The sequence below is a fragment of the Perca flavescens genome, chromosome 1 (assembly GCF_004354835.1).
Source record: "Perca flavescens isolate YP-PL-M2 chromosome 1, PFLA_1.0, whole genome shotgun sequence".
Lineage (NCBI taxonomy): Eukaryota > Metazoa > Chordata > Actinopteri > Perciformes > Percidae > Perca > Perca flavescens.
The window spans coordinates 29,049,482-29,077,291 of NC_041331.1; the positions used below are offsets into that span (position 1 = coordinate 29,049,482).

At 39.1% G+C, this 27,810-nt stretch overlaps 3 protein-coding genes across 3 annotated transcripts; 2 read left to right on the forward strand and 1 right to left on the reverse strand.

The window, feature by feature from the left end:
* The first annotated feature begins 3,604 nt into the window (after positions 1-3,604).
* cgref1 (cell growth regulator with EF-hand domain 1) lies at positions 3,605-12,877 on the forward strand. Its single transcript, XM_028582822.1, has 7 exons — positions 3,605-3,917; positions 4,881-4,986; positions 6,965-7,039; positions 9,565-9,638; positions 9,937-10,061; positions 10,898-10,999; positions 11,541-12,877. Exons 1-7 carry the CDS (start codon positions 3,908-3,910, stop codon positions 11,832-11,834), a joined length of 786 nt encoding a protein of 261 aa, XP_028438623.1. The 5' UTR covers positions 3,605-3,907; the 3' UTR covers positions 11,835-12,877.
* A 1,255-nt stretch (positions 12,878-14,132) lies between these two features.
* Positions 14,133-17,256, forward strand: drc8 (dynein regulatory complex subunit 8). The gene is made up of 7 exons (XM_028584015.1): positions 14,133-14,224; positions 14,430-14,514; positions 15,122-15,194; positions 15,527-15,603; positions 16,379-16,421; positions 16,632-16,698; positions 16,850-17,256. Exons 1-7 carry the CDS (start codon positions 14,200-14,202, stop codon positions 16,966-16,968), a joined length of 489 nt encoding a protein of 162 aa, XP_028439816.1. The 5' UTR covers positions 14,133-14,199; the 3' UTR covers positions 16,969-17,256.
* A 1,369-nt stretch (positions 17,257-18,625) lies between these two features.
* On the reverse strand, positions 18,626-27,325 carry adpgk2 (ADP-dependent glucokinase 2). The gene is made up of 7 exons (XM_028576747.1): positions 26,999-27,325; positions 24,282-24,441; positions 23,090-23,280; positions 22,888-22,984; positions 22,521-22,657; positions 21,996-22,132; positions 18,626-21,271 (listed from the first exon to the last, which is right to left on the reverse strand). The coding sequence occupies exons 1-7, from the start codon at positions 27,192-27,194 to the stop codon at positions 20,714-20,716; spliced, it is 1,476 nt and encodes a 491-aa protein (XP_028432548.1). The 5' UTR covers positions 27,195-27,325; the 3' UTR covers positions 18,626-20,713.
* Positions 27,326-27,810: the final 485 nt, after the last annotated feature.

The window sequence follows — 27,810 nt, forward strand, 5'->3', positions numbered from 1 at the left end:
CAGTCGGGGCAGCAGGAGACTCGTGTTAACAATAACAGCACATTCTGTGTGGTGTGATCTGTAAGTCGCTGCCTGATGAGGTCCAATTTTCTGCATCATGTCTCCATCTCTCTGTTTGCCTGCAGTGCGTGAGAATGAAAAGTGTTTTCTAAATGAACACACACACGCACACACACAGATACTCAGCAACAACTCATGTTAACAATTACAAGGTAATCTCTCTTCCTGTAAGTGAGTGTCAGTAGGATGTTTGTGTACCAACCAGCTGTGAAATAATGAGCCACAACAGTGCTAAGCCATGCAGTAAATCACGCATGGTTTGTGTGTATTTGTGTGCTTGTATGACTGTACCCGGTTCATGTGTTGTTATAAAGGTGCGACTGGTCTTTCCCATTAACAGATATGAGATATGAGCATGTGTGAGGTCACTGCTCCTAGTAGAATATTACTTCGGAAATGAGTAACTTCTTAATGCAAAATGGATACATCTATAAAGAAATATTGTATAAGAAAGTCTAACATAACATCAAATAATGCCAGAAAACTGTTATGAGTTCAATTGAAGTGAGGTAGTAAAGACTGGTCTGAACCTCCACTGCTGAGGTGCCTTGTACAGTGAGTTAGACACACAGTGACTGCCAGGGTTTTGACAACCAAAGAAGCATTTAAAGAACACAGTTGAATCAAAAGACTAAGACTAAGTTTGTTTTTTTGCTCTTTAAATGATAATTCAAAATCTTAACAACTTGTAATTCTTATTCTCTCCAAAGAATATAAGTTGGTAGTTTGATATGGTCTTGCTCTCCAACATGCACTCAAATACTTATGACCAATGTTGAATTGCTGGAACTCAAATGCATGCAACCGAATACTTTGAGACAATGTTTCAAATGGACTTCAGCGGCACTTTTGACCACAGTCAATGGAAAGTGCAATGTAAAAATGAAAATACTGGCCACTAAACTGGCTGAGGTTTCACAGTAATGTGAGGTGATTGAAGGAGGTTGTTAGTAGAGATACTGTCCTTAAAACACACGACGCAAGCATAAAAAAGATGGATTTCTCCTTTGGGATCAACAAATATCCCAAAATGATGAGATCAGGAATGACATTGGTATGAGGTTTGAACTAACCTTCTGTCACGCTCAACTCATAAAGATTAGTGTGTGTGCGTGTGTTTAGTTCAACGGGTACTGGTAATACTCCAATCATCCGGTTGAGTAAACTACAACTCAAACACATCTGTACAAACACACACACACGCGCGCACGCACGCACACACACACACACACACACACACACACACACACACACACACACACACACACACACACACACACACACACACACACACACACATATTGCATTGTGTTGTGAACAAATCAATTATTTAATTATAATTATTAATTATATAGTTATTCCAAACTATGTGATGTCATTGATGTCAATGTTCTTCCATTGATCCAGACTAGTACATACCTAAGACTTTCATACTTTTTTGGGCTGTTTATCTGACCTGGTGTGTGTGTGTGTGTGTGTGTGTGTGTGTGTGTGTGTGTGTGTGTGTGTGGTATTACTTCAGAGGGTGGGAGAGACATAGACATGAGAGGTAAAAGGCAGATGAGATGTGGTGAAAGAAGAATGAAGGAATTAAATCTCAGTGAAAGAGTAAAATGGGGAAATTTGATGTTTTAACAGTATGGATGTTATGTTATCCCTGAGTTTGAGTTTGAAAGAGTCAATAACATAATAAGTTTTATTTTGAGGCATGCAATGGGTTTTATTTGGATGTTGAATTTTACTGTAAGTTCCTTAGTTTTCAGTTACTTAGATGAGAGAACCAAGAATGTAATCTGTGTAGAAAAAGGCAGTCTTTGCAGTGACTTAATTGATGATGCAAAGCATAGTGAGTATGTTTGTGCTTGAGTTCTTTTTTTGAATTGTATGCCAGAAAATGTGGCCACAACAGCATATAACAATCCATCCAAACATCCTTTGATTTAATACTGAAATGAAGATGTTCCATTCAATGTGCCTTCAGTCTTAAATGCTAAGCACCTCATGATTCAATAACTAGCTCAATAACTCAGTCACTCACAGAAGGATCTATCTGCCTCCTAGTGGCTGTTTAGAGGCACAGTGATGTCTGCCGAAGACACTGAACTCTGCTAAACTTTGTATGACACTGCACATTTTAAACCCCAGTCAAAATGTTATCCTGGCATGTTTATAGAATCCCTATATGAAATATTTTCTTTTAAGATACACATTTGTTAAGATGCAGATAAGTTTGAAGAAGGTGAGATGAGAACAGAAAAATCAAACTGCCAAAACCCATCTGCAGGATTGAAAAAACTAGTAAAAATGTTTATCTTTTTGTCTCTAGACATCCCAGTCTTTGATGAGAACCTGAATTTTCTGCTTTTTCAGTGTTTGGAGACAGCAGCACAGCTGTGTTCTATAGACCTTTTTCAAGGCAGACATGTTCACAGGTCATAGTAGGAAAAGCACAGGTGTATTCAAAACCATTAATAATGGCTGCATTCCACTAAGGAGGCCCTGGTTTTGTGCATGCTGACTCACTGAAATAGCTTCCTGGGACACTTGATGGAACTGAGCCATCGTTAAGGTTATCAATTTCAGCTGTGCTTTTCCTACTATGACAAGTCAAAATGTCTGCTGTGAAAAAGGTCCATTAAAATGTCCCCTTTCGGGCCAATGAAAAAATCAGAAATTTGTCAAATAACATTCATCAGTGCTATGTGATTTACTGAAGACAGATACAGTAGCACACCCTGGAGAGCCAGAGGAAGATTACAGCTATGATGATACTGGGCAACTCCCCTTGACCCGTCTATTTATGTCTATGTGTGTAGGCCTGTCACGATAACAAATTTTGCTGGACACTAAATTGTCCCAGAAATTATTGTGATAAACGATAATATTGTCGTTCTGAGACCATTTTCATCTAATTTAATGATAATGGCATAATAATGCAGGTACACCTTTTCAAATATCAATAAACTATTATTTCTAAAGAATATTTAACACTGGAACTGCAAGACATTTTAAATATCCACAATAAATTAACAAAACAATCAAAAACAATAAATAAAATGGACATTTTTCCGGCTGCAATAATTTCCATTTAAAAATGATAGAGCTCATTTTTTATTTATTTTTTATTTATTGAGTTATTGCATATTGCATATTGCGACAGGCCTATATGTACGTATGTGTGAGTGTGTGTGTTTACACTGGCACAATTGGTATATTATTCAGAATATTTATAAAATAAATTCTTTAATTGAGAAAACCACTGCTTCTCAATGGTGTACTTTTACACTGCACTATAAGTGAAATCATGAACCCTTAAACTGTAGCCTACTGTAATAATAATAATAATAATATTATTATTAATAATAATAATAATAATAATAATAATAATAATAACAATAACATAAAACACCTACACATATTAAAGGAGGTCCCCCGTATCTCATTACTATCAACACTATGCATGCAGCCTAGGATGTAGCTAGCTAGAATCTCACTGAGACTGAAAATGAAATACCACTGTGAGCAGGTTATAAAGCTCCTCCCGCACTACCGGAATCTGTCAGTCGGTGAGGACGTGGCGTGTGGCGCGTGGCGAAAACCCCGGAGAGGCAGCCTGTGCAAACTCGCTGACACGACAGCGGCTCTGTTCTTCCACGTGGACCCTGTCATTGACCAAAACACTCCGGTCTCCGTGACAGCCGGGGAGGGAGCGCGCCTGCCTCCGCCGTTGCGCAGTGCAGACTGGGAGGCGCGAGCAGGGCAGTGCGGGGCAGAGGTGTTCTCCAGATGTGAACCTTAAAACGCAAACCTGCCCGATTTAAAGCTTTTTACTGTCCACACATCAACTATGCAGACAGGTAGGTTCATTATCACTGAGTAGGGATCTAGAGTATATATGTAACCATGCTGCTAAACTCAACGAGAGTTTAGTGTGCGTATACTTCAGTTCATATTTAAAATAACGTTACATCTTAATAAATGCGTAGTCAGTAGGCTGCACAAGGCGACTCTCTCACGCTACAGCTGGTCATTTTTGTTCTAATGTAGGACTGTAATGTAAAAGCAGGAAGACAATTTAAGTTTATCAGAAACCATCTGTGTTTAGAATGCCTACGTGCTCCTGTCCAGGCTGTAACAGCGCTGCAGTGAGTTGCGTGGCTGTGTTAGCATCGCTGCTACTACACATGGGAAAGCTGCAGTAACGTTAGCTTACGTTAGTTTGTTATTCTGTGTAATGGGGATAATAAAGCAACGATGGACACACCCTAAGCCAGTATTCCAATATGTATGAAACATCTGAATCTAACATTTTAGACACATGAACATATTCACTGACTGAGCTATAAATAGATGTAGAGGGTTTTAATTGATTTTGCTATAATGGGCCATATAAGGTCCACCGTCTTATAACGTTAAAGGCTACAGGATTGCAGCAGCAGTTATATTTACACAATGATTGATATCTGTTTGTAGGGAGCAGGATTTACATGTAGATGGACTATTTGACACAGCTAATAACACAAATGTCACAAATGACTACCAGGTTATAGTATATAGATGTACTGGCAGATACTCTGAAGTAGTAGCAGTGGAATTCCACTTTGTATAGCATCATGAAACCATCACCTCTGAAACTTTGTCCCAAAAAGGGAGTATTTGTATATTTCAATGTTCTTTTATTATTTTCCAACCATCAAAAGATACGCTGGTCACAATTTGTTAGTAGTCTGACATTTGGGCAGATACGTTCATGATGGCATCCTATCACAGAATTCTGTGCAGATGTGATGTGAGGTTACAACATGGCTGTTTGCTTGTAGGTGTGTTCATGGAGTCTCACCTGGGCATGTCGGTCCCATGTGTCCTGTCCCTGTACCTGTTTATACACTTGTGCCAGGCTGCACCAGGTCTACCTGGGACACAAAGGTAACTCCACCTCCCTACTCCTAAGTTTCGCTTTCTCTCTCTCTTCTTTTTCATATACACTACCGGTCAAAAGTTTTAGAACACCCCAATTTCTTTAGTTTTTTATTGAAATTTTAGCAGTTCAAGTCCAACGAATAGCTTGAAATGGTACAAAGGTAAGTGGTGAACTGCCTGAGGTTAAAAAAAAGTTACCCAAAACTGAAAAATAATGTACATTTCAGTATTTTACAAAAAAGCCTTTTTCAGGGAACAAGAAATGGGTAAACAATGTAAAGCTGTTCTGCAGCAATGGAGGTTGATCAAGCTTTGAAAGTAGGTGCTACCAATTCCCACAGGAGTTCCAACTTGTCTGGATTACTGGAAACCCCCTCTGTTTGTATAAAAGTATTGTTGGAACACATTGTGGTACCGTACCCTGGTGAGCATTATTTGAACAGTATTGTACTGCAGAAAGTAGTGTGTTGCTATAAAAATGGCAGGAAAAAGGCAATTAACAATGGAAGAGAGACAGACCATCATAACACTTAAAAATGTTGGTTGTTCCTACAGAGAAATTGCGAAGAAAGTCAAGGTGTCGAGGTGTCAGTGAGTACAGTATTCTTCACCATCAAAAGGCACTTAGAAACTGGGGGAAACTCTGACAGGAAGAGGTCTGTCAGAAGACAAGTTTCTGAGAGTCGGCTCACAGGACAACAGCTTCAAGCACAGCTTAATAGTGGTCGTAATAAGCAAGTCTCAGTTTCAACTGTAAAGAGAAGACTTGGAGCTGCAGGTTTGATAGGTTGAGTTGCAGCAAGAAAGCCATTGCTAAGATGTCAGAATAAGAAAAAGAGGCTTGCCTGGGCCAAGAAACACTGACAATGGACTACTGAAGACTGGAAGAAGGTGCTATGGACTGATGAATCAAAATTTGAAATCTTCGGTTCATCACGCAGGATTTTTGTACGCCATTGAATAGGCGAAAGGATGGTTCTTCAGTGTGTGACATCAACTGTCAAACATGGAGGAGGAAGCGTGATGGTCGGGGCTGTTTTGCTGGATCCAGGGTCGGTGATTTGTAGAGAGTGAAAGGCACCCTGAACCAAAACGGCGCCCACAGCATTTTGCGGCGCCATGCAGTACCCTCTGGTATGCGCCTAGTTGGTCAGGGGTTGATCCTACAGCAAGATAATGACCCAAAACATAAGTCCAAGCTATACCAGAACTACCTTAGGAAAAAAGAACAAGATGGTAAGCTTAAAAACATGGAGTGGCCAGCACAGTCACCAGACTTAAACCCCATTGAGCTGGTTTGGGATGAACTGGACAGAAAAGTGAAAGCAAAGCAACCTACAAGTGCCACACATTTATGGGAACTTCTGTAACAGAGTTGGGAAGAACTTTCTGAAGAATATTTGATTTCCATTGTAGAAAGAATGCCACGAGTGTGTTCAGCTGTTATATCTGCCAAAGGGGGCTACTTTGATGAGTCAAATATTTAGAATACATTTTGGTTTATAAATTGATTCCATGATTTCTTTTTTAACTTAAATTGTTCATTTGTTCTATTCTTTCATTTCAGAGTACAATAAGACATTGAACTGCATGAATTTCAATAAAAACCTGGAAAAATTGGGGTGTTCTAAAACTTTTGACCGGTAGTGTATACCAAGACATTTTTAAGTTTTTCAAGTAAATATGCTGCAAGCTTTTTTGGGAATAACTAATACCTTGTTATAGTCATAAATAATTAATTTTCACAATGAAAATGTCACCAAGGGCTGCGATCTCAGAATGGATTTACATATAACATTGGATATTTGAAGCTGACCTTTTGCAAAACATGGCAAAGGAAGGGTACTGTTCTGTTGTTATTGCCAGCAAAATACTTTTCAGCATTCTTTCACCTCTGTTTCACCTCGCTCATTAGAAGAAAGAAAAGAAATATTGAAAAAATTTATTATTTTTTCATTTCCATCCTTATTTGATTATCTTTTAGGGAGGAATCAGTCGATGTCCGCCCCGCTGCAGTAGCGCTAGCCAATCCCTTCGGCACCGGAGAAGAGGACCGCAGGTGAGTGACACATAATGACAATGTGCTGCTGTTACACATGCAGCCAATTTAAACTGTATTTTTTTTTGATTGATTAATTTATTTTGGATTTGACAAACAACATAATCCAAAGGATAGCATGTTAAAGTGTAAACACTTATTTCCAACATGGTCCTTGGTGTTAAAACATGCAACACATAACAAAGACCTATTTCTGGTCAAAAACAATAACATATAATACAAATCATCCAAGGTTTAAAAGCATTCTAAAATCAAAGAATCATAAATCACATAAAATAATCAATCTACTCTAACTAAAAAATATTGGCTACTCTGTTCCATAACAGCCCATTTAAACTGTATATTGGCTGTTTATTGGATTGATGTAGTTTCTAAGTATAACGCTAGTCTGTCTTTTACCACACTCAATGCAGCATACAATTCTAATCCTTTTCTCAGACAATGATAAAATATGTAAAACATAGAATAAAGGTATTTACTGTCATGCATTGTTTTGTTAAATTACCCTATGACTCAGTAGTACTGGTCCAGATGTGTTTAACCTGCAGTCCCTTTTAGTGGACTAAGTAGCTGCTGTCTGGTCAGTCTGTGGACTTTGGCTGCTGTGTTGTGCTAATGATGTGGCTTGCACCAAAAACCGAAAAGATTACAAGTGCAATAACACTGTTGTATGTTGCAATTATGAATTATTTTTCCTTTATGGAGAGAGTGAAAATATAGATTATCCTTACCTCACACATATTGCAGTTACAATGGCTCACCATTGGGATCTCAGCTCACATCTCTGTTACTGAACAGTAGTGTGAACTGGCCCATAATTAATCCCAGTTTTTATTTTATTCAGGGAAAAACATGAGAGACACAACCACTTTGTGGATTTAGAGTATGTTGTTGGTGACAATGTGGCTGCAGCTTCTTTCCCCTGATAAGATAAACGGATGAGTACAATACTCATCATTGTATAAGCTTAAGTATATTGAGTGTATGATGACCACAAAAATGTTAGTCAGCTATGTAGAGTAGCAGTTGATGGGACTTGCCCCTGATTCAGAGTAGGCCGAAGTGCAGACTGGATGAAAACAAAGTGCATTCTTGGGTACAAATGTAAACTTTTTTAATTGTAAAATGTTGTAGTAGTGTTGCAGTATTTCAACCATGTTGAAATACTGATCAAGTCAGACAGACTGTGAAGGACAAGACTGATACCCTATGAAAAGCTCCTGATATAAACTTTGGTCAACAAGTGTTTTAGTGGTCTAAAACAGCACATATACAATAATAACGCAAGACAGCAGAGCAGTTTACAAGCTCACTAAGTCAAGGGTGTCTTCCTTCCATCTGCTTTATGTAAGATGTGATATGTTCCAGTTTTCCAAAACAATTAAGCAAAGTGGAAAATCAGCAAATACAGGGATAACCTGCTTTCTTTGAAAATGTTTTTTGATGAGGTGGCACCTCTTCCTGGAGTCATGTTAAGAGTTATTGTGAGTAGCCACAAATTCTGCCCTCTTGTGGATAAAAATAATACAGAATCACTACTGTACTAGTTTGGGTTACCGGATGTCTAGTCTTGCTTTGCCAGACCCTCCTCCAAAGCGCGCTGGAGGAGAGTCTGGCTACTCTAAGTAGCATTCGGGGATGGGAGGAAAACATGCTCTGGTTTATTGGCATTTCTTTAAACCGATCACAATCGTCTTGGGCGGTGCTAAGCACCGGAGAAAAGCCGCGGTGCCACTTCAAAATGGGCTCGGAAGGAACTTGTTTTGGTGGAACGTGTATGTTTAAAAGTTGTTTTAGTCATTCAACAGAAAACTCAGATTGGACAGATAGTCTAGCTAGCTGTCTGGAGTTACCCTGCAGAGATCTGAGAAAAGGTTAACCATAGTCCTAATAAATCGACCAGAGTTTAAAATGCCAACACAAAGGAAGCCCAAGGCAACGGATATCCGGCCTAAATGAGTGAAATACGGCGGATCTTCCGCCGGCAACGGAGCAATCCCAGAAGTGGAACGTCAAGGATATAGACTACCGCATGTCTAGTGCTGGGATAAAGCCTGACATTGAGCTGGATCTATTTGTGCAAGGGCACCGCTGCTGCATTTGGGGCTTAGCGCTGCCCAAGACGATTGTGATTGGTTTAAAGAAATACAAACTCAGAGCGTTTTTTCCCTTATCCCAAAATGAATATCGGTGTAGCCAGACCATACTCACTGACACAGCACTGTGGAGATAGGTCTGGCAATGCAAGACTACTACTGTTCCTACAGAGGAAGTCAGCCTGCTTAGAAATCAAGAGTAATAATAGAGAAAAATAGCAAATGGAGATTTACAAAAAGAAATATGATATTTTGATCCTAGTTTTGTCTTCCTCTTTTGCTTCTCAGAGTCTGATTGTAGTGGCAAGCAACCACAAAATATTATTAAGTTGCTCCAGGGTTGAACAAATCTGACCCCTCTGTGTTCATTCTTGGCTCTAACTGTTTTAATGATAAATTGATATCTACTCTGTGCCATGTATACCACAGATTGCTGCAAAGTTACATCCAATCCAGTCTGAAGGATGACCAAGGAGTACCAGAAATTAGCACCTGGGAGCAAGGTAGACATCTCCCATCTCTTTGATTATCATTAGCAAATAAATACTCTGATTATACAGACAGCTGTTTACTGAAATGCTGAACAGTGTCTCAGGTTCTAATAAAGTAATTGTCTATGACTTTGGCATGACAAATCAAAATTCTTGATTCCCCTTAGTGTCCCAAACCCTCAGTTGTGTGTTGTGTTTGTGTGTAAACAGTACAGGAGTTGTATTCTGTACAGTCCCTGCAGGTATTCTACAGCAGTATATCAAATGTGTTTGGGATTAAACATGTCAGTCTTCTCCTGCTTTTTGTCAGAGGTGTTCTTCCTGTTTCGTCTTCATGATTACGATCGCAGTGGGCTCCTGGATGGCTTGGAGATGATGAAGCTACTTTCAGACTATAACTCCCATCATACACCTGGAGCACAGGCCAATGAGCCGGTGAGGAGGAGTGGCACTTTTACATAACTAGTCCCGCATTGCCAGACCTAGCTCCACTGCGCTATGGAGTAAGGTCTGGCTACACCACTGACACATTCTAGGACAGGAGAAAAAAAGCTCTTCAAACCAATCACAATCATCTTGGCGGAACTAGGGTCCAGATGCAGCGACGATGGCTCAACAAAATAGTCTCGGAAAGAGACTTATTCTGATTGAACATTTGTACCCCGCAAAACAAATTATACATAAAATATTAAATTAACTGTTTGCACAACACAGTAACATGAACTATTATATTAGCTGGATACATGGCTAAACGTAATTTGCTCTTACCAGTGTATGTGTACTTTGTCCACAGCAATCCCACCAATTGGTCCATAAATGGCCCAGTTAGATAGTCAATGCTGTAAACATATTCTTTGTAAATCTTTACAATCATTCCCCAAAAGAACCAAGCAGGCCTGCCTTATTGCACAATCCAAATGTTCTTCAAAGCTTGCCATTTTCAGCATGTAGCTTGCTAGCTCAAAGCTTGTTGGTGTTTCCCGTAGTGAAGTTGATGTTAAAAACAGCAACACACAGCGAGCATACGTCCTGTAAATGTACTTCCATTGATCCAGACTAGTACATACCTAACACTTTCATACTTTTTGGGCTGTTTATCTGACCTGAAGTGTGTGTGTGTGTGTGTGTGTGTGTGTGTGTGTGTGTGTGTGTGTGTGTGTGTGTGTGTGTGTGTGTGTGTGTGTGTGTGTGTGTGTGTGTGTGTGTGTGTGTGTGTGTGTGTGTGTGTGTGTGTGTGTGTGTGTGTGTGTGTGTGTGTTTTCCGAGTCCAGGTGGTGTCTATGGTAGATTTTTTACTCCAGACTCAGGATCTAAACCAGGACGGCCTATTGGCCCCATCCGAGCTGCTGTCTCCTTCATTACCTCACACACAGGTACTGTGCATTTAAATTTTTCTTATGTAAATTAATGATTGTCTTTAAGCCACAACAGATAAAATCCACTGAACTTAATTATAATGTCGTATGGTCAGGCAGATTGTACAGTGATGAAAAATCTTTATGTGGTCTTCAGGAAATTTACAACGTTTTGATATATAAATACAATAAAATAAACATGAAAGTTTAATCTTGACCTTGGAAATAGTAGTTTGACAAAGCAATCCCAAGTCAAGGTCCACTTTCTACATTTTTTTAAATGTATGAAAACAATACGAAATATTGATGTATCAAATATATTATCTAAAAATAAAAAAAAATAGTAAATGCACCTTAAGTATGCAATTGTTTTGTTATATTTTGACAGGATACATGATAATAGGATTAGTTTTTATGTTTTACCACCAATTAACATGTAGACAGAGATAGTTTTACATTTTAAATGTAATTTTATTTCGGTTTACTGAGCTATACCTAGTTTTATTTTCAACTTCATTTGTGGTTAACTGACTGCATTAACTCACCTTCTCCACCATAGGACTCCAGCAACAACAATGCACCTCACCAGAAGCAGGAGGTGGCAGCGGAGGAGAAGCTGTCAAACCCAAGCACTGACGAGGGCAAGGAAGGAGCAGCAAAGCACAGAGAGGAGGCTCATGAGAAGGTGCAGCCTCATGATGAAGAGCAACCTCAACAGGAAGTGAAGACAGAAGAAGAAGAGCTCATAAATCAAGTAGATGAACAGCATGGACAACAAATCTCAGAAGCCCCAGCAGCAGAACAGGGACAGGACCACAAAGTGCCTGTTCATCAGGGGCAACCAGAGATGTGAATGTACACATACACACACACACACACACACACACACACACACACACACACTGGTCCACATAATAATTTATAAATAATGATAAAGTTAAAAAATACCACTAATGATCGTTCTCTTAATTACAATTCTGAGATTCTACAATACATTTATTTTTACTGATAAACACATAGGATGGTTGAGTAATGATGAAGATTAATGTATTGAAAGTATTTCTCTTGCTATATTTGAAAATGTTTTCTACAACCAGTTGGTTTTAGTTATGGTATGCAAAGATTCCGTGAGCTGTTAAAGGAGCAAAAGTCCTCAATTCAAAACGCAATATTATTCATATTAGTAAAACGGAAGCCATCCTCAATAGGGATCAAATATTTTTTTCTGTTCCCAGCTAATTTTATACAAAAGTTGTTAATCTAATTTTAAATCATTTGAAAGGTGTAAGATGTGGATTTTATTTGCTTTAATGTATTGCATACTCCTTATGTATATGTGTTTTCATGTACACACTGATTGGCCTTATTGTGTCTGACCCACTCTAGGATTAGGATTTCCACCTAGTAGTTATGCATCAGGACTGTTATGTAGTTATGTCTTTTACAGACAGCTTCATTTAGCCATGAAATTACATTTGGTCTTCCTTGAGTATTTCTTCAGCATTCACAATGAAATAAAATAAGGTTAATCAGAAAAACCACATTTATTATAATGCAGTATCGACTAAGTCTTTATTTCTTTTGATGTACTTGTATTCGATCCAATAATCAGTTTTGATGAGGATTTTAATGAATGAGGTACCATGGAATCACTTATTTCACCAGTCTTTAGGCTACAGGCCCAAACATTTTCATCTTCAAAATTAATTACTTTAAGGAAGGCCCGATTGAAATAATATTAGATGTAATGTAATACTGAATCCGGGTATTATCTGCAAACTTGAAATGTGTTTACAGTATGAAAGGGTTTTGTTGTAATTTGTTTTGTTTACCTTTTTCAACCATTTATGCATTTATACAGCTGGGGAAAATAAAACAAACATTTCTTGTCCCTCTGTTTCTTTATGTTTCCTGTTTCTTAAGATTTGTTGGATTTGTCAGATATTAAATTATAAAATGAAGCCTAGAAGACAAACACAATACATAAAACACAATGTATATTATATTGAAAATAAAATAGGCAAATATTTGCTAATGGTTTGCATACTTTATTTCTGTGTATTGTGAAAATAAAGGTTTTTCATTATACAACTTATAATGCAAGAGACTTCATGAAAGGTAGCAAACACCAAGCTAAGATAATTTTTTGGTTTTCTGCCTTTATTTTGATAGGACAGCTAAGTGAGAAAGGGGAAAGACATGCAGGAAATCATCACAGGTCAGATTCAAACCCTGGACCTCTGCATCAAGGCATAAACCTCTCAGTATATGTGCGCCTGCTCTACCCACTTAGCCAATCCAGCCACACACAATTGCCAGTCAAACCTGAAGACGCACTTTTACTCTCTTGCTTTTAATTCCCTTTAATTCATATATATATATATATATATATATATATATATATATATATATATATATATATATATATATATATCCTTGGGAAGGTTCTGAGGCAAATAGGCAGTGGGAATGTGTGACTTTTTTCTATCTTTTGTTCTATTGTTGTTTTATTCTATGTTATATTATTTGACTTTACCTTTGCCTAATTATATTCATGGAGTCTTGCACACTTGATTATGTATCTTCAAGGCATACTGTTCCTGTCTTCCCTGCTCTAGCTGTAAAGCACTTTGGGCCAACTGTTGTTCATTTAAATGTGCTATACAAACTAAATGACTTGACTTGACTTGACTTGACTGGTGGATATAGAATTTTTCCATAAATGACATGGAGGACAAACAAAATAGGGCCTATTGAGCATAACAATTATTACAACAATTCTCTCCTATTTTGGACTTTTTTTTTTAAAAATCTCATTCAGCTTTTTATCTTATCACATAGTTTTGACTATTTATCTAATAACTTCAACTTTTATTTCATAATTCTGACTTTTTATCTCATAATTTCTACGTTTTATCTCAAAAAGTTGACTTGTTTATCTCATAACATTAATTTTGACTTTTTAATCTCATGGTGCTGATTTTTAAAATTAATTTTCAAATTATTTTGACGATTTATCTCAAATTCTGACTTTATATATCATATGACTTTTTACATTTCGACTTTTATCATATAATTATGGCTTTGTATCAAATAATTATGACATGGTAATGTTTGTATTATTGTAAAGTCTGTTAGAGCTTAGCTAGCTAGCTAGCTAGCTGCTCCTTTGACAAAAACAGTAGGTTGCTAGGCAACAGAAAAACAACCGGGCAAGGATGGCGGACAGCACGCAAAGTGCAGGTTCGTAGTTAGCTAACGTTAGTTATAAAACGTTACCGTCTAGCTAGCTACTAACATTAGCTAGTTTAAAATGATCATGTTCAGACAACAATAATAGCGCCATAATCATTTCGATGGTTCGGTAGTTGAAAGTTATTATTGCTTCAGTAATAAGCTAACTCGTGTCTCTGTTCCTGTTTTTTTTCCCCTACCTTGTGTCCGTCAGAGGCCATAGTGTCAGATGTCCACAAGAAGATCAGAGCTGCTTTTGAAGCGTTTGACTATGAGTCTAACAACACAGTGGATGTCAGGTGAGAGAGGCGGCGATGGCTCGGTTGTTCTGCCAGGCTGAGCCCTTCAGGTCACAACTCATAACTTCAAACGCAGTGAATGTGAAGATGGAATGCAGAAGTTAGCAGTATTATAAGTCTATTCAACAAAACATGTTCACATCAGATCCTGTCGGGAAATGCCTCGGGAAGACCCAGGACTAGGTGGAGGGATTATATCGGCCTCAAAACTCCGGATCCCCCAGTCGAGCTGGTTAATGTTGCTTTTTTGGGATAAAATGGATGGATGGATGGATGGATTCAGCTTTTTATCAAATAGTTTTGACTATTTATCTAATAAGTCTAAATATATTTGGATAATATACACTCTTTCCCATATGCTGGGTTTGAACCTCATAATTTCACACCATCAAGGACAGTAGAGTATAGACAGTTAATTAAATATGTGTATTTTATGAGGGGAAATTGGCCCCGGGGATTTTCTTTTTCTTTTCTTTTCTTTTTTTTTTTTAAATGAAACTGAAATACCCTATTTGGGCTGTGGTAGAGTTAGGTGAATAAAACATTACACTCAGTCTTTGCATGTAGTTAAATCGTGTGGTGGTCTAACATGGAGTTTGTTTTCCAGGGAGATCGGCACCATCATCTATTCCCTGGGTTGCTTCCCCACTCAGGCAAACCTACATGACTTAATAGCTGAGGTCAGAACCGTTTTCACTTAAATTTTCGCTGATATTTAGGATGAATAAAACAACTGGTCAAACTAATTAGTGATAACTAGGGACATTCACTTTACATATACAAGTTATGCAACAATACCGATTGTACCTGGATATCATTGTATTAAATTTACCATCATACGTTAGTTTTGAAAATTGCATTTATTGTTTTTTGTTTTAACACAAATGAATATTACCATCAGCTTGAAATTGCAACTACTTAGTGTACGGTGATATTATGATCTGTTTTGTTATAAAATTCTCAGGTTGTTGTTAAAAGGCCAAAACTCAGCAGTCTTGTTCTGTTTAACCAGGTTGAAGAGGACCACACAGGATATATTCATTTGGACAAGTTCCTCCCAGCCATGACCAAAGTGCTGCTGGATCACAAGTAAGACAGCTCTACTATATCCAATATATACTCTTCTTGACTGTTGCCATGTCGTGCTGTTTTGTATATCTAACTGAATTAATATAAATGCAGAATTTTGAGGTTGAGAAGATGCCAAGGCATGATTGCAAAAAGGTGCACATGTTAAAGCAAATTATTTCTTATACCGCGTGACTTTCAGCTAGAGGTTACTGAGGGAGCTAATAAATAACCGGACATTGGTACAAGTTTTCAGATTGCTTTTATATTTGTTTAATACAATGAGATAGTCACTGCAGTATTTCACAGAATATATGTGTGGTGTAAAAGTCTACAAAGACTTTTGATCATTAATCTTTCAGGTGATGTTTTTTCACCACCCGAGAAAATACCACATCAGACTTCTTTAAATTATATATATGTCACTTTCTTTTACACTTTTTTCACTTTTCTGTGCTTAAAGTGGCTTAATGGGATCTAAAGAGAATACTCTGTAATACACAGTTTTGTTGTTATGTTATCCACCTCTGACAATATTTCAGCATCACCTAAAACAAGTGAAAACCATAGGATCCTCTTACATAATAAAATGAGCACATTACAGTTCAGTTTGTACTGTAGTGTAAATCCGGCTTGGAAATGACTTATAAAAGCTATGTCAATTCCATCATGTTTTATCACAGTGTTTATGGTATGTCATCATGTCAAATGGGGGTTCTACCATACTATAGGCAACAGATACAAATACCAATGGTGTGTGTGTGTGTGTGTGTATGTTTGTGTGTGTGTGTGTTAGGTTCCCGTGTATCCCTGAGGACCTTCTGCTTCAGGCCTTTGAGGTGAGATCAGCTTCTGTTTTCTCATATTCTCCACTGTTGTTGTACTAAATACTTCACAGTATCTAAATTAAGAAGGAGTTTAAACCTCTGTGAATATCATACTGTCAACAGAGTGATACCAACATCACAGGGTTAGTAGTCTTGCATTGCCAGACACTGTTAGTTGCTGATATTGTTTTTAAAGCATAAAGGCAAAAACACTGTTTCCAGGTTTTGGACAAAGAAAAGAAAGGGTACTTGGAGCCTGAGGAGCTGACAAAGTACATGACACAGGAAGGTACAGCAGAAGCTTTCAGTTTTAACTTTGTGATGTAAAGCAGATCGTCTCATAGATATTATTTTGTGTGTCGAACATTCCCCTTACTTTCACAAAACAACCTACTGTACAAAGTGTTTGTTGTGTTTGTTCATGGTTGTGTTTAAACCAGGTGAGGTCTTCACTCAGGAGGAGATGGATGAGATGCTGACAGCACTCGCTGACCCTGAGAAGAACCTCGTCTATTACAAAGACTTAATCAGCCAGCTGACCATTGACCCTGACATGTAAACACTGTCACAGTGTCACAGTGTGTGTGTTTGGTGTTTGGGTCCATATCTGCATGTCTTAATGTGGTAGTTCCAATATGGTATAATAAACAAATGTACATATCTCCTCCTGACTTTGTGTTTCGAAAACTGTCTTTCAACTCAGATGAAATGTGATTTGCTCAAATTGGCAGATTTGGGATATGTATCCCAATTTTGGCATAACATGTCTACTGTATGTTTTATGCTCCCATCCATTTACATATTGTACAACCTCACTTTCATTATGTCCAAGTCTTTCACAATCACATTAAAAGTACATGTACAGTATAACTCACTTGGAATAATGCAGATTTTAGCACTTTGTACATGTAACATAAGTCAGAAATCAGTATCAACACACACTGTGATTTACTCAGATTTGTTATATAGCTAATGCAAAATTGCTTGTATTGTTTGTTATTTAAGAAAGAGTTTGCTGCTTGTCCCAAACCCAGGACCTGGGTTTAAAATAGAGGCTGAGGCATAGTACTGGGTCTTAAAAAATTAAATAAAAATAAACTGCAGTGTATTATTGTGCAGGTGAAGCTAGATTTCTCAAAGGGCTTATTGCTTATTAAAATCTCTAAGAATGGGGTGACCCGATTGTTGAGGGCATTTTAAGGTAGTCAAGGACTCCTACAAATGGACAACATGCAGCAGTAATAAAATAAGGTCTTTATGTAATTTAAAAGTGTTGGCCGAAACCCTCATCAAGCTGCAGGGTACAAGCCTGCCAATACAAAATCTCTGACAGACAGATCAGAATAGAAACTTTCTGTAACTCTACGGAGAAGATTCCTTGTTCGGTGATTATATCTGGGCGCAGTGGTGGTATCATAAACAGGAGATAGTCTGGTTATCCATTTGACAAGATGATTAGACAGGATGTGCAGCCAATGAACAAATAGGGGAAATGAAATGTTTTCAATGTTGGGAAAGAAAGGAAACGACTTTCATCACGGCGTGTTAGGATGTTGTGACAAAGAAGCCATGCCGTGACTATCCCAGAGTACTCGTCTAGAAGACAAAATCAAGTGCTTACTTGTCCAAAGTATGAGCTTGGTCCCATGACATGGTGCTCTTTGGATGCTTTTACATAGACCTTAGTGGTCCTCTAATACTGTATCTGAAGTCTCTTTCCCGAAATTCAGCTTTGGTGCAGAATTACAGCCACTAGAGCCAGTCCCACAATGAGCTTTCCTTAGTATGTGCCATTTCTGTGTCTGTAACTATTGAGGCCTTGACCAACTGCCACTTTGCTCGTTTGAAAGCCATGATGTCTCTCTCTCTCTCTCTCTCTCTCTCTCATGGGTGGGCCAAATTCTCTGGGCGGGCAAAGCAGAGAAAGGGGAGGTAATCTTGCTCCTTATGACCTCATAAGGAGAAGATTCCAGATCGGCCCATCTGAGCTTTCATTTTCTTAAAGGCAGAGTAGGATACCCAGGGCTCGGTTTACACCTGTCACCATTTCTAGCCACTGGGGGACCATAGGCAGGCTGGGGGAATGCATATTAATGTTAAAAAACCTCATAAAGTGAAATTTTCATGCCATGGGACCTTTAAACAACTGCAGGTTGCAGCCATGATGGCCTGATCAATAAATTATCCCAAGTATGAGAAAATAAACAAAGCAATGGCAGCTTTTGCAGCACAGCATTTTATCTTAGGTGATTCTGAATTGAATATTTAACATGCACAAAACAGTTACACACAGCTTTGGAACATAGGTGACATGAATCTTATCTAAAGTTTAGATAAGTATATGATATGGTAGCAAACGCATATCTCTATCCGAACATGAAAGCATGCTGAGGTTCTGCTTTCAGAATGGTTTCATTTCACAGTAAAAACACGACCCGTTACTCTCGTCTTCCAATTACCATGTAAGAAAAAGAAATCAGAAAATAATACATACACCTATAGACATCGAAAAGGTCTGTATTAAAAAATCCCTTTTCGACTAAACACCAAAAATCAAAACAGAATAAGGCTAATTTACCATCAGCACAATCAAGCAACAGCATCAAATCAGTACAATCATAACACAAAGATGAAAGATTTAAAGGGATTTCTTTAGCTCATACTTGTTGCATTGTAACATAATAAATGCGTTCCTCGCTGAAAAGGGGTTTTGACAAGCATGTTTTAAGATACTAATTTAATTGTGTAATCAAGAAAAGAAATTTTTTTTCTACTTGCATGCTGAAGTGTAAACATGTTATGCATGTTGTATAAAGAAAATCAAACGCTGGGTCTGCGGTGGAATGTTTGATTTGTACATAGAAAGAAAAAAGGCTTAATTCCCATTCAAGTCCAGTCGCGTACAGTTTCAGATAAAAGCGATTTCAACCCTGAAAAAAGTGAAATGGGAGTTTGGTGGCCAATTAGAGGCAGGGCCCCATTTTCACTTAAAGATGATCTCATTAGGGGAGAGTTATTTGGCTTCTATATTACTGTGTGTTCCAATATTCCACAGATTTAGGAGCTTCATGGTGAATAACACCATTCAGGTCAAGCTTCCAATTACATGTTGCTAACCCCGTCTTTCTTAAAGAAATAACCTAAAACTAGAGATGAGATTGTGTTCCACTGTATGCAGCCATGTCATATGAGAACATGAGAACTGGCTGCCAGTAACTTCTCCTTCACAGCAATGTTATCAAGTGCAGTCCACACTGGTTATTTTGGTCCTTAATAATAAGAGATATGACATAATAGAAAAGTTTTTTTTAAAAGTGACAGAAAAGAGTAATAGGAAAAAGGGGAGAAACAAAAATAGCATGGAGGTAGAGAGGTTTTCGACATCATATCCAGCTACCAACAGTGGTCTCTTAACATTGTTTTTGCATTATTGCACTGCAACAGACACACAGAAGAATGACATTCTTCAAACAAATCAAACACACCCAAACCAATATGCACATTTTTCACATATATTAGGAAGAACAGGAGGCAATAACCTCACTAGCTTTCTACTATAAATCTTTCTTTGCCTTTGAGAATTAGATAGGAGAGGGAAGAGGCAGGATAAAGCCTTCTTATAAAAAAAATAAAAATAAAAAAAAGGGTTTAGATGTGATCTTTTAAAAGTGACATGATGTGAACTTGTCAGCCTTAAGTTGAAACTGCATATGCTGCAAGGCAGGGGTAGGCAAAGCCCCATTTACTGGATGGAACTTCAGATTTTCAGTAGGTGACACCTGATAAACCTGCTCCCAAGAAACAGAAGATTCAGCTGTTTCAGCATTTACACAACACTGGAACAGGTTGCTGCATAGTAGGGTTACAGGTTTAAAGAGAATTTATCCTGCAGCTTTGTCAGCTACAACAAAACGTCATCCCTCTTTATCTAATCCTGGCTGAAGGCCCAAGTCTTATTAGGCCTCGGAGAAGTAGCGTAGGACAGGAGTCAGATGACGGGCAACAATGACTTGGGGATTGACTTTACTCAATTTACAAAACTTTCACTTGAGCAGGTTTTAACTGCACCGGATTATTAACCACTGCATCCCATCATCTGACCCCTATGAATGATAATCAGTTTCCCTTATGGTCCACCTAGGCCATGAGCTGCCAGGGTGACAGCATTAGCCTGATACACTTCACTATCCGTAACCATGTTTGCTGGCTACTTTGCATCACACCTAGATCACGTTTCCAGAGTCACATTGTTTGCCAACATGTAGTTAGCACTACACACAGATAGACCATATAGTGTCCTTCTACTAGATCTGCAGCACCAGGCCAGCGGCTGAGATGTTGTCCCCTCCGCCTGCAGTTTGGTAAACCTCAGTGCACACCAGCACTGGTGCTACGCAGATCTCATAGTCGTCCTCATCCCAGCAGCTGACGGGTCTGGTCTCCTGAAGAGGGATACGCTGGCTGCCCTCCTGCCGGCTAACAGAGAAGGAGTCGTCCATGATGAGCCTGGCCTTGCTGGGGTCAATGTCGTTAGAGCCACAGACATGGCGGTTCGCTGTGAGAGAGGCCTTGGCGGTGGCGGACATGGTGTTCTTCCACTGGGAGCCGCGTGTCACAATCATGGCCTGAAAGGCCAGCGTGTGGACGTGGAGTCGAGTCAGCGGCTTAGCTTTAGCACCGTCTGTGTCACTTTCCGAACTGGCATCTTTGGAGCGCTGGTTTATGATGCGATAGACCTCCCTCATTTGGTCGAGGACAGTAGCTACACGAGGGTTTGGGTCTGACAACACTGTGATGTTGGAGCCTTTAAGCAGACTGAGCAGGTTGGGAAGCTCCTGTTCATTCATCCCTAAAGAGTCCGCCTAAGAAAGCAGAATCAGGATGAGTGATTGAACCTAAACTAAGATCATCCTTTAACTGAACTGTGCATCTTCATGAAAACAAATGGAAGCCATAACACTGCATTGAGACATTTTCTTTCATAGTGATCAACGTGTCAGGTGTCATTTAATCTTAATCTAAAAAAAAAAAAAAAAACTCAATTAGTGGCTATAATTTGATCTCTAAACATAGTTCTGTGTCAGGTACTGTAGATGTCATACTCAGGTATGCACTCCTGTGTTGACTGCAATCAAGGGAACCAATGCAACAGTTTTTAGAAGTTTCTGTATATGTTAGCTATATCAGGATGTGACTACACAGACAATACTTTGGAATTATTAATGACTATAGATAAAATGGGCCAGAACAATAACACTTACTACTAAATTATTATTATTTTTTAACCAGTTTTAGGGAGTGGCCAGAACATACTGTATTTTTTAAATACAGCAATACAATAAACAAACTAATACAAATATGTAAATACAAAAAGGATGTAAAAAAGGAAACTATACAAATACCTTAATGTATTCAACAAATTGAACTAAGCCAATCTAGTTTCAAACTACCTGGAATTATTTGCCAGACATTTTGTACCTTTTAAGCTCACTATATTTTTTGTGATGAACTTTGTGTAATTGTTCTAGTCTAGTTCCATATGAATTAATGTGTTGATTAATTCAACTGTTCAACAGGCATACATACATAGGGGATGACATAGTAGAGTAGGTCTTCCATTATACTCTCTTCTACAAAACTGGCCATCTCAAAATGGACTCCAATCTGTGGAGATGAGGAGGACAGGAGGTCGGCCAGGCGGGACAGGAGAGCGTCCCGCTCACCTGGAATAATGGAATAGGTGGAAAGAGAAGAAAAGAAATTCAGACAAAAGGAAGCCGGACAATAAGGAGTAAAGGAAACAAAGAGGACAGAAGATGGAGTTACGTGGAACAAGCACGCCTTTCACTGGTCTGTATTAAACTCACAAATTTCAAATTAGTACAAGGCCTTGTGTCACCTTTAAGGGCAACTCAGAATAGACAAGGTCCTTTAACGTAAAGTGAAATCCACATGATTTTCTAAAACATACCTTTTATTTCAACAAACTCGCACATGGTAAGTGAAAAACTAACTGACATCTGACAAACGTTTAGCACTATTCCATTTCAGTTGTGCGAAACAAAAATGCAGACACAACTGCTGCATGTTCAGCAACTAATAACCTCTTACCTGACTGGAAGGGGAAGTTATCCATCATTTGCAGCCCACCCACTACCAGAAGATCTGGGTCAAAGTCTTTGAGTTTCTTAGCAAACTCCGCCATGGAGTCCAGGTAGGGGTTATGGTCATCGCTGTGGACGATATATCTACAGAGACAAACACGGTCCGCTTCAAATACAGCAGAGGCTTACATTCATAAATATGTATGCGCACACACACAACACTTGGTTCTATTACTCCCAACATTCATTTAATTCAGCCTACTGTACTATGCATGGTGGAGAAATGTGTCTCTGGGCTTAAACACTCACATATACAGGTCACCTGAGTGATCCTTTAAGATACTCAAAATATAAAATGCTCAACTAACACATACCTGTTGGCTCTACGTGAGGTATAGTTACCCCAGCTAGCACCAGATGGATACTCCAGGATCAGATGAATGTCTGGCTCTTCCACTATGTTACCTGCCACTGGAAAGACAAAGGTAGGTTAGTACAGGCATGGAAGTATAGAAGACAGGGGTGGGAAGAAAACATAGAAGGCAGAGGAAGGTGTACAAATATGTATCGGTGTACCCGTTATGTGCTGGGACAGGACATCAATAAAATCGGTGCTGAAACTTCCCCCTAGCAATAAATCACATCCCTCAGTTGCCATGCGACCAGCCATCACCGGGGCATTGCCGCCTACTGCCCATCTGTTTCCAGGTAAGTCACGGGACGCTTCGACCAGCTCACTGAATAGGGTATCATTTAGCATAAAACGCCTGCAAGACAAATTAAAAAGCAAAACAATAGTGAAAGAATGTTGAAACTTGAACTTACCAACATCATTTTCTCTGAACATCTTTTCTTTTTCTTATTTTGTAGTTCTTTTATGCAATTTATAAAGCATTTTTAAATTGCCAATGTGTATGAGCTGTATAAATAAATATGCCTTGCCCCCTTAACCAATGAACACCTGAAACCCATTTAAACCATGGTACCCTTCTGATAAAAGCTAAAATATTTCTGACTTCACGGTCTTGTCCCATCACATAGAGAATAAAGATAACAAGAAGCTCTAGTTGTGTGCATGAAGGCTCCCGGTACACACGTGGCCTTAAACAGACAAACTTTACATATGTGATTTGACCCGGTTTACACTTTGCAGAGACACCCAATCATCTCTTCTGTTCTTTGCACATATCACTTAGCTTTTAAAGTTTTCATCTTTTTTGGCTAAAGTGCTTCAGAATTATAGTCATTACAATTCCAAATTCCACAAGAAACCAGGCAAGAAAGAAGAGAAATACTTCTAAATGCTGAGCTGAAAAAGACCTGGTTTCTATGTCTAATTGAGATTTGATAATAATAATCTGTTATTCTTTGTATGTACCTTACTAATAAGCCCTAAAACATTCTTGGAGGAACGCGAATGGGTTTGTGAAAGAGCATGTGAGGGAGACAGAATGAGTCAGGAGCACAGCAGCCTGAGGAGTGCAACAAAGAAACTATTTTAAATTTGCTCTAGGCTGGTCTAACCAAGTATTTATTTACTTTATGTTCCCCCTCATTCATTTTTGATTACAAAAAACACACAAACACACCTTTCATATGAACAAATGAATTCAGATAACCAGTCATAGACTAAACTATTCAAATAGTTGTAAGAGCACTTGTTCATGTACATTTATGTTACAATACTGCGAATTAAGGATTAATTAACTAGACCACAACTAGGCTATTTAACTGCCAGCTCTTATTCACACAAACACACAACACTTACTCTGCAGCAGCTCCTGGTGCAAAGAAGTAGGCAAAGCTCTGAGCCAGCTGCACTTCATTTTCTATGTAGTCATGATGGAGGGGCTGGTCTGTGGGAGGGAGGCCAATCTTATTAAGCAACGATACCCCGTCCACTATCAGGTCAACACAACCTCCAAAACCTGTGGATGAGGGAGAGGGGCATAGAAAGAAAGACAAAGAGTGAGAAATATGTGATAAAAACCATGGCCAGAAGCAGGTATAGGACTTAAAATCTGGAGCCAACGACATATTGAACTCCTCAGAAGAGCTACGTCTCTAAAGCCATTCCTACTCCCTATTGCACGTTTTGCCAACCTGAACAAACTGGAACTTTCTTGCACATGGTCTGGGAGTGTGAACAGGTGCATGAGTTTTGGAATAAAACAACATCAATAATATCTGATGTGATAGGATGTCGAATTCCTACTGACCCGATTGTTTTGTTACTTAATGACTCTAAATTACACCTGCTTGGGAGACAGAAGAAAATTTGGCTAGCTGGATCAACCGCGACCAAGAAAATGATAGCTCAACGCTGGCTCCCCCTCCCACTCGCTTTGTATAAAACAGTGGTTGGCGTACTTCCTAGACATAGTTATGCTTGAGCTCTCCACAGCAAGGATTAACAAAGCCAAATCGTCTACTATAGACCTATGGAGAAACGCAGCAACACAAGTATCAGTCCTACTGACCTCAGCATCACAAGAACTAGAGAAGAGTGACTAGGCCAGGTGTGATTCCTGATTTTGTATTTTTATGTTTATTTTCTTTGCTGGAGAGCGCAGAGGGTGGGAGAAGGCTGTTGATCTTGTTCAATTGTGTTTCTGTTCTGTATGTTCAAAAATATATATATATAAAAATAAATAAATAAAAGTTTGATCTTAAAAAAAAGAAATCTGGAGCCAACAAGAAGGATAAGGAGATGAAGAGATGGCCTTCAGCAAAAAAAAATGACACTTCAATTCAGTCAAACTGAACAGTGTAAATAGAGCAAAGAGAAGGATAATGCCAGGTGAGTCCTTGGCAGCGGCCTGGGTTTGAATACGACCAGTGGCCCTTTTGGTGCATGTCATCCCCTATCTACCCCCCTTTCCTGTCACTTTTCAGATGGTCTACTAAAAAGGCAATAAAAGCCCTAAAAAATTGAAATAATATCATCTGACACCTCGGTACAGTTTCAGCTGGTGGGTCAAATATCCTGAATGCATAGCATTAATCTTCAAACATTTTCTGTCAAATCTGAACAAAGGCTAACATCATGTGCAACAACCCCAGATGGACTACCTGTGCAACCTGTTAGAGAAGCCAAAAAGCTAAAGTTTGTAAATAAGTTTGGAATTGAACTTAGTCAAGCTGCTTTGCTTGCAATTGCTTTTCAACGCTCTTAGCTAGCCATCTACAATTTTCTTCTGACAATTTGACCTGTGTATATTTGGTTTTATAGTCAGCATCAGTTCATATTTATTGTGCTTTTGGTTGAAAGTCAACAGGCCAGTATTTGTCATTATGTTGTAGTCCAATTCACCTAATAGCAATACACAAGGATTAGATCAAACTAATCTGGGATGTGTGACAAGGCTGACATTTCTAAATAGTAACAATGTAACCGGTCTGACTGCGTGGCTGAGCCTGTTGTTGAACTGGTTAAAGGTTGGACAGATATGGTGATTGCCTTTGTTGGGGGTTTGTAACAAGGCTCAAAAGGACAAGATTTGAGGATTAGCTGATTGCTGAAACTGTCTGACGCAGTTTGTCAGGTAAGGTAGTTAATACTGCTAATCCACTTTGTGCTCACAGTTAATTTGCATTAATTACATTATGAGGCAAGACAGAAACCACAGACTGTCGTGCGTTTCCCTTTTGGCACATTAGCTATCCCAGGCCTTTGTTTAAGGTGTGGATATGAGACCATGGAGCTGTTAACTTGCTGTCAACATGTCATGCGCTAGCCATATCCAGGGTCTGAAACCAACAAGATTGTTTTTAACTACAGCCACAGTGGTTAGTGCATCCCTACAATTCACCACCTGCTTTCACTATTTAACCAGTATATTTTGTACTAGACATGTAACGCTGAGGCTACCATCTGTACTAGTGACAGAAGGCAGACTTGTGTTACTATAGCTTAGTTCAGCCACATTAAATGGTACACATATTGGCACCACCTGCCCATATTTCCATACAATTGTCTTTGCTCCTTATCAGTTCTCTGTGGTGTCCTGTTGGTTAGTGGACGGTCCCTGTTCAGAACTGAGATCACTGGTGATTATGCAAAATCATTCATGGTCACCTCCCTGTAACCTCCATCTTTTCATTCACCAAGCTACACTCCACTGTTCGTCTGGCTTCAACATTAGTTCAGATCTCCTTGCGGTCATTTGCTGACCAAGTAATAAATAACTAAGCTAATGTTATTGCGGGTTAACAAACACAAAGTATTGCCTATACTTTTTTTTTATTATAATTTCCAATACCCACTTAAGTTTGTTTTAGGCTAACGTTAAGACGTTAGCCAATTCCATCTTTAGTATAACGTTACATGGTCAAAGTTATTTCATTAGGAGCAGCTTTTAAACTAATGCCAGCTATTATGGATCCCATTCATACTAAACTAACTAAACGATTATTAACCCAGAAACACTAAAACCCCTAAATTAGGTTAGATAACGCTAGCTAGCTCAGACCACTTGCACTCACCAACAGCCACTTTCGGTCTGGCGACATTATTCACTCCGACTTTGCCTTCAGCCCGGAGAAGAGAGGACAGGACGGTGTCCAGCCTGTCGTCCAGTACTGCATTCTGGGGTGACCGGAACCAGAAGGCCAAGAGAACCACAAACAGGGACACAACAGGCCCATATTTCATCCACGAAGTCCGGCCTCCTGCCTCCATCGCTCGCTGTCTCACTATAGCTACGGTGGTTCCCCTGCCAGTGATGAACAAGCACTTTCGACCAGCTCGACCTAGGGAGCCGTGCGTTGGGTTGCCTGTTTGTTTTGTGAACCGGAGTGTCCCGGACGCAAAATTACGAATCCCCCTATGGCCACGCCAAGACCCGCCCTACGAAGCAGCTCGATTGGTTGGGGTTAGGCATTTGTGGTTAAGGTTAGGGTTAGGGGATTGGTCAGGGGATAGGACCTGTACATGTAAGCATGGACACCTGGCCAACAGTAGTGTGTGAACGCTATTGAAAGGCGGGTCTTGGCGTGGCCATAGTGGGATTCGTAATATCGCGTCCCGGACAACTGTGTTTCAGTCTGTGTAAACCTTATATATATGTCAATGGTGTTAACAACTACGTCCAATATCATTTTATAAAGGAGGCTTCTTAAGCGTGTTTTGTACCCTAGCCTCGAATGTCCGGTTGGATAATGGGTAGACGCCTGTATGCAAAACAAGCAACTCTACTATGAAGGGGGAGTGTTTGTTTTTGCCTTCAGACAACAATGCGGAAGTGGCAGTGCTTAAAAAAAAAAAAAAAAAAGCCAGATCTTCTCATGGATTTATT